Source organism: Cebus imitator, unplaced genomic scaffold (assembly GCF_001604975.1).
Source record: "Cebus imitator isolate Cc_AM_T3 unplaced genomic scaffold, Cebus_imitator-1.0 Scaffold343, whole genome shotgun sequence".
In the NCBI taxonomy this organism is placed as follows: domain Eukaryota; kingdom Metazoa; phylum Chordata; class Mammalia; order Primates; family Cebidae; genus Cebus; species Cebus imitator.
Genome location: NW_016107658.1, coordinates 200,159 through 207,687, shown reverse-complemented (window position 1 = coordinate 207,687; position 7,529 = coordinate 200,159). Strand labels below are relative to the sequence as shown.

Below are 7,529 nucleotides of genomic sequence, written 5' to 3'. Positions count from 1 at the left end.
AAGTGTTAGAGGCATTGTACATTCACTCACTGCTTCCCTAGGAGGGGGAGCTTCTCTTGGCTACTTGTCCCTCCCAGGTGGGCCATCATCTTGTTTTACTTTTCTTTGTTCTTCGTGGGTCAAGTTGTTTCCTTGACTAGTTCCAATGCAAGTACCTGGATGTTTCAGTTAAATGTGCTTTATTTACTCACCCCTTCTGTTTCTCTCCATGAGAGCCATCCACCCTAGCTGTTTCTAATCGGCCATCTTGGCCACTTTACCTCTCATTTTTCTAACTCACTATTGAGATCTTTTAGTAAACTTTTGTTGAAGTATACTGCATATACAGAAAAGTGCACAAGTAATGAGCTCAATACATTTTCACAAAGTGAGCAAGAAATAAACATTAACCACACACTGGAATCTCCCTCCAAGCCCCCATCTAGTCACTAATGCATCCCAAGGGTAACCACTATTCTGAATTCTAACAATATAGATAGTTTTGCATTTAAAAAAAACTATGTAAATAGAATAATGTAGTATATATTATTTTATGTCTATTTTTTTGCTAACATTGTCTGTGAGAATAATCCATACTATTTCATGTAGATTATTCATTGACATTTATGTATGTACTATATTTTATGTATCCATTCTAATGATGGTGGATATTTAGATTGTTTCCAGCTTGGGACTATTATGAATAGTGCAGTTATAAACATTTTTATACATGTCATTTGGTTAACATATGCATGCAATGCATCTCTTGGATGTAATGTCATAAATTGTGCATACTTTTACTCTGAAAAAAAATTAGGGGTTAGAGCCTGGAGGATAGTGAACTCAGCAAGGCAAATGCTATCTTATGGATGCCTGTTGGGAAAACCAGATGGTCTTGTTCAAGAGACAGCTCTGTTCATTTCCATGTCTCACTGACCTTAATACTTGACACTGCAGCTAGAATGTGTATTGCCTTAAATCCTATTCTCAGAAATAGCCAGTGGTGTCATTCTAGCAAGTATCACTCCAGAAAACTCCTTATACATGCAAAGTGATAAAAAAAAAACCTTTTTAAAAAGTCATTATTTCCAAGAAAAATGAGCAGAGCCAAGAAAAATATAATTAAAATATTTACCTCTCCATGCCTTGTTTCATGAAATCTGCTTTTTCATGGGTCTAAGCAAGATGATGGATATTAGTTGCTGAGGGGAGGGGAAAGTAAAGAGAAGGAGTGTTGCCTGGCATTCTAGGATGAAGATAAAGAAGTATAAATACAAAGAGACAGTTGCTCCAGAAGAAGATAAGAAAGGATCAGAATAAGTTTTGTCTCTGGAAATCAGAGAAAAAAAATATAATAAAATGGTAATGCATTTTCTTTTGGATTCTAGGATTGGCGAAGAAAAAAAATGAGTGACAGGTCTGGTGTGCTGGGGGGAAGAGAGAGAGGAAGGCACACTCTTGCATCACTACTGGTGGCAACCATGGCTCATTAGTGATGTATATCTCAGGTGACCAAGATCTGTGGGAAAGTCAACTCTTTTTGATCCAGCCATCAGTTCCCTCCTGTTGACCTGAGAGAGACATGTTTGCAGACAAGTGAAGAAAGAAGAAACTGCTCTGGTTGTGTGCAGGTTGGTGTGAGAATGATTGCCTGGGAAGTCTTAGGGTCAGGATTGGGACAGAGTCATCTTTCCCTACACTCTCACCTCACCCACCAGCTTATTTTAGTTCTCTAAATGGTGCACACGTTCAGGGAGGAAGTTGGTGTTGGGGAGCTGAGAGTGAGAGGTGAGAGATGTTTGAGAGACAGAGTCCAGAATCAGTAAAAAGTAGCAACTATGGTCTATCACCCAGCCCTGTGTTCACCAACTCTGCCGATAGATATTAGTTTGTTTGTCTGTAGGGGGCAGTGCAACCCAAGAAAAAGGAAGAAGACAGGTTACTTGGTAGAGACTGAAGCAACAGTGTATTCCTTCAAGGAACTGTGGAGCCAGAACCAGTCACAAGGGGGTGGTACACACAAGTGCTAAACTGGAACTTGCCCTTCTACTCCTGTCCTGTTTTCAGAAAACTGTTAATCCTAATCCTTTATGGCTCTGGGAAAGCAATGCCAAAATCTATAGAGCAAAAAGGGGAGTGAGGTGAGGTAGAGCAGAAAAGTGCGAATTCATGGGAGAAGGGGCAGGGATAAAGTAGCAGGAGGCCAGGTTGGGGAAGATGGCTGTGCTTGAGACCTAAATGGGGGACTTTGGAAAGTTATATTCCTCACTCTGGAGTGGATGTACCTGAAACTTACAAGTCAGTGCCTTTACCAATCTCTATTCTCTTTTCTCTGGGTACCTGTGGACAATAAGATAAGTAAGGGAGGAAAGAAATTGCTTCACACAGTGTGATATGCTGGAGACAAAAAGTGGGACCAAGGTGTCAAAGGCAGACTACAGAGTCCAGAAATAATTCAGCTTCTGCTTCTCACAGCATGGGCTCTTACCAGTTTTCTCCTCTTATTTTGGTGCTGGAAAAAGATAAATGCTGCACTTCTGGGAAAACAGTGGAAATGAGCTTGAGGGAGGTAAAATGCCAGAGGGGAAACATTTGAAAATTAAGACTATAAACCTAAAATGCAATAAAAAATATATTATTAAAAACAAAAAAATAAAATTAAGACTATAAATATGGAAAAAGAGATACGGATACCCTTGTATCCTGTGCGTTGACATATCTCTTTGGGGAGACTCATCTAAAAGCTCTATGTGTTTGCATTGCTGCTAGGTCCATGTTTGATGGCAATTAGATTGATTGTGACCAGGCAAAGAATGTCTAACAATCTCCTTCCTAGAATGCCACAACTAGATCATCTTTTTAAGAGTGATGCCCACCTATGACTTGCAATAAATGTGAGATATACTCAAATTAGTGAGAGCAGATATGTAAGTCTGGCCTAGAAGTTGACACAGTGTTCATCTACTTATCAGAAGAAGGTTCAACAAAGTAAGAAAAGCAAAAAGAGTGGGGGAGTTGCAGACAGAGGAGAAAACTGGTAAGAGCCCTGATCTGCAGTCAAGAGTTGAGGATAAGCCAAGCCCTAAGGATTAGCCTGCCAATAATCATGGACAGTAAGGACTCACAGCCTCCCCAAAAGCAAATCATCCAAATAAAAATGAATCACCTATTTCCCAATGAAAATAAAAAATTTTCTGGGTATGCTCAAAACTGTAAAAATGGCAGTTGTGTTCTTGACCTCTCCAAGTGTCTTTTCATTCAGGGAAAACTGTTGTTTGCCGAGACCAAAGAAGAGGCATTTCCATTTAGCCAGAATATCAACAGCCATTTGGCCAGCCTCTCAATGCTCAGACACACGATCCCCACTCCAGACCCGGCAGCTAGAGAGGCTTTGTGTGCCCCAGATAACTTAAATGCGAGTATTGAAAGTCAGGGCCAGATTAAGATGTACATCAATGGAGTGTGTCGGGAGGCTGTGTCACGTTGCTGCAACTCATTTCTGCAGCAGGCCGGATTAAATTTGTTAATAAGCATGACAGTTATTAATAACATGCTTGCCAAGTCCGTTTCAGACTTGAAGTTTCCTTTGATATCAGAGGAAAGTGGATGTGCTAAGGTTCAGGTTTTGAAACCGCTGACGGGTTTGTCTGAAAAGCCAGTCTTGGCGGGGGAGTTAGTCGGTGCCCAGATGCTCTTCTCATTCATGTCCCTCTTTATCAGAAATGGAAACAGAGAGATTCTCCTGGAAACCCCTGCCCCATAAAGGGCCCTCTCGAACACACTGGGACCGATTCCACTCAAAACGCGCTTGGTTTGCAGATAGATGTCAAAGAATCTGCAGAGGGTGTCACTGAAGATCCAGCCTTAGCCAATCACCGCCTCATTGGGTGAAAGTTCCAGCGCTCAATCCAGGACCACGCTCTTATTGGCCAGGCAGGGGCTCCCACCGAGCTTTGAGTAACTTCTTGGTTGTGCAGGCTGCAGGCAATGTTGGCATTGTAAATTCCTCCCTGGCAGCCTCCTTCACGAGGTGAGGGGATCACTTCGGCTGCCTGCTGTGGACAAAGAACATCAAATTACAGCATCACGAGTGCTATTGTTGCCTGTGGTGGTCTCCCTGCCCAAGCGGGACCGCTTTGCAGAGACCAGACGCGTATCGCAGCTTGAGCTGAAAATGCATTTGTTGCAGCTTAGGTTGAATTATTTTTCGTTTACCCTTTCTTCTACACGCGCCTGATGGTTGGTGAACCTAATCATCAAAAAAGTGTACTGCTCTTCTGTCTATTGTACTGACTTAACCTCTTCCACCCAAGCCGGCATCTGTGTGTATCATCAATAAAGTTGTGTGCTTTGATTGGCAGAAAAGAGCCATGGTCCTTGTCCTTGAGTTTACAGTCTGCACGGAGAGAAGGACAAAAAAGGCACGGGTAAACGCCAGCTGACTGGGATGTCTGCTCCCTGGCAAATGCAGGCTTCTCAGTGCTCACAGGAGGCAGGGATAGAGAGGGCTGCACGCAGCGCTCAGAACAAATTTCAAGAAGAGGCTGGGGGCGGAGGTGGGGGGAGGTGAGGGGCACGATGGGGGAAGTTGGTGGAATTAAGGTGGATTGTTGAGAGGACTGAAAGAGAGGACACCCTTGGAGCAGGTAGCACCGTGCCCGGCACAGAGAAATCCCTTCTTAATGTGTTTTCCTTGACTGCTGGCCTGGAAAGAAAGATCAGAGGCCCTGGCCTTTTCCTTTGTCTGCGCATCCCGACGTCGGGGTGGGGACCGGGGTGGGGTGGGTATGGACGCTCTCCCAGACAGCGGGTCGCGTTTATTGCGCAATGATCGCGATGAACGCTGCGGCTTGCCCAGCACCTACCCCGTGTAGTTCTACGCCTCCTGCGAAGCCACGGGGAAACCTGCTTCCAGCCGTACTTCTCTCTTCCTTGGGATCCCCAGCGTTACTTCCTGGCAGAGTGAGACGATTGGCCGCTGCTCCCTTTGGAGGAAGCTCCTTTCTGCCGTATCCCCACTACCTTTGGCAGGACCCAGGAAGGGGACAGAGGAGCCCTCCATCAACTCCCCGCGGGGGTGAGAGGGCAGATGCTGAGGGTACTTGGCATGGCCATGGCCACTCCATCCATCCGTAGACACCTGCACACCCTCCATCTGAAGTCCCGGCACCTTGCCAGGAAAGGATGAGCCCCTGGGCGCAGAAGCACTCCATGGGTCAGGGCAGCTCGTTCTGCCCCGCCCCCACTTTCAACATGACCAGATCCCACCCAGCAGGTTTAGCCCCTGAATCAGCAAAGCCAGGTTCCCTGCACTTTTGTGATGTGTGTGTGTGTCAAGAGGTGGTCCCCTTCCCCCAATTCATGACGAATCCATTAAGCACATCTGCTTCCCTTGGGCAGGGCTGCTGCTGCGCCCCGTGTCCTCTCAGTCTCCCAGGGCTGCTCCTGTGGGTCACTGTGCCCTGGGCAGCGGCGATCTCTATGTGCTGGGTGTTCTGCTTGTTCTCTTTCACACAGAACAAAGCTTTCTTTTCTTGTATTATTCTCCCCTCCCCCTGCAGCTTGGTTTCCAGGTGGGTTACAACTTTCCTGCTTGTACCATCTGCCCGGCAGTCCATGCCGGTCAGAGGGCCTGAGTGCCTGATAGGTCCCCCAACCAACTCTGGGAAATCCTCCCACCTGGAATGGGGACCAGGCCTCTTCCCAGGCCCTGGTGCCTGGGATGGCCAACAAGTGACTTGCAGTTGCTGTGACACCCACCCCCCTCCCCCACTGCTGGGGCTTCCTTGGCTGGCTGGCTCTGGGAGCCCTGTCTTGGTTCCTAAGAGCTGTCAGTCAGAAGGACCACCCTTTCTCCCAAGCCAATCACAGTTTGGCTGGGGAATCTGATTTCAAAGGGGATTTCCCTGCAAACAGCTCCTCATCCACCTTTTTTTTTTTTTTTGCAGTTGTGCTCCATCTCTGAGGCACTTGACACAGTGAGGCCACAGCTGAGTCCTAACTCAGGGAGCACCCCAGAGGCTTTCTGCTCATCCCCTGAGCAAGCTCTGTCACAGGAAAGTCCAGCAGCATCCAAGTGTCTCCACGGCATGGTCTTGGCCCAAGGCAAAACCCTGCCGTCCATTTTCTGGCACTGCCCTCTCGAAAGCGCTCACACACAGCCCTTCTGTCCTGCCCCTCATCCCTTGACTGTCAGGAGCATGCCTGCCTCCCAGGCATGCATGGCAAAAACACCTCCCCTTGTCCTTCCGTCTCAGCACTGGCAAGAGCACCGGTGCCCCCATTCCATATGTAACGCAAACATAAATACAGCCCTGAGCCGTCAATCACAATACATACCTGCCTGCTGCAACCCAAAGACAGTCTTTCTGGGCTTCCCCGGGGCAAACATTGAGAAAGGTCAGCAAGGCTGAGCTTGCCACCTTCTGTGGGGAGTGCCCTGCCTTGATGGTGCTGCCCCAGCCTCAGCCCTTCTCTTGTGTCAGTCTGGAACTGCCGCCACAGGCTATCTTCCACTTCCAGAAAGGGCCCTGGGCTTTGCTTCTCAGCTATCTCATGAGCCCGTTTCCATTTGGTGCCTGTAGGCACTGACTGACTTCCAGACCAACTTCAGGTACCCTCCCCAGCCTGCTGCCTCTCCTAGGGATTTTATGGTTTGCCACCCCCACCCCACCCCTGCTCCAGGTGAGTGCACACAAGGTTGCAGACATCCAGCTTCCCGGCAGGCATGTCCAGTCTCAGACACTGCATCCTCACCGGGGCGCCATGTGTCACTCTCAAAGCAGTGTCCACCCCAATCCCCTTACTTTTAAGTGCCACCCTGGACCCGAACAGCCCTCGCCCAATCTGTCCGTCTGACGATGCGCAGCTCGGCTAAGAGTTAAGCAGCTGTGGCAAGGGGCTGCTCTTGCCTCTCTTCTGAGGGACACTGGCTGTTCTATGATGCAGATGGGCACCGCACCAGAGGCCAGCAGAGTGCTGCAGAGGGCCGGCCTTTGCCCCGCCTGTTACAGATGCCAGATGTGTCTTCTCACTGCTGCCACTTCCCTCCTCTCTCTGCTTATGGCCTCCTTTCCATCCCAGAAGTGGGTCCGTTTTTCCTTACTGCCTCTTGTTTTCGTGTGAGGCTTAGGACAGCCTTTCCCACTTTCCCATGAACACAGTCTCCTTGGCAGTTTTGTCATTCTTTCACACCTTTCTGTTCAGAGATTTGTCTCATGGATGTGCCTGGAATCTACTTTTGTGCAAGGTGAGAGACACATCCCTTTCCCTCAGGAATCTCTAACTGACTTGGAGCCTCTCCCTCGGCTCACTAGGTGGCCAATGGTAGATGGTGTGTGTGTGTGTGTGTGTGTGTGTGTGTGTGTGTGTGTGTTTGTTGGTGGGGAGGGCTGTGTTGGTGCTTGTGAGCTGGCCTCTGCTCCAGGTATGTTCTCAGGACATATTCTGGCCCACAGGAAACTTAGAAACTCTCATGCTGCTGACCTTTGCACCATGGCAAACTGGGCACTGTTCTCTGTCCTCTCCCAAATTAGCATATATGTGCAAGA

The 7,529-nt window shown here is 48.0% G+C and overlaps 1 protein-coding gene across 1 annotated transcript; it reads left to right on the top strand.

Annotated features, from left to right (window-relative positions):
• Positions 1-3,085: 3,085 nt before the first annotated feature.
• Positions 3,086-4,344, top strand: LOC108287430 (protein ARMCX6-like). Its single transcript, XM_017505839.2, has one exon. The coding sequence runs from the start codon at positions 3,086-3,088 to the stop codon at positions 3,740-3,742; it is 657 nt and encodes a 218-aa protein (XP_017361328.1). The 3' UTR covers positions 3,743-4,344.
• Positions 4,345-7,529: the final 3,185 nt, after the last annotated feature.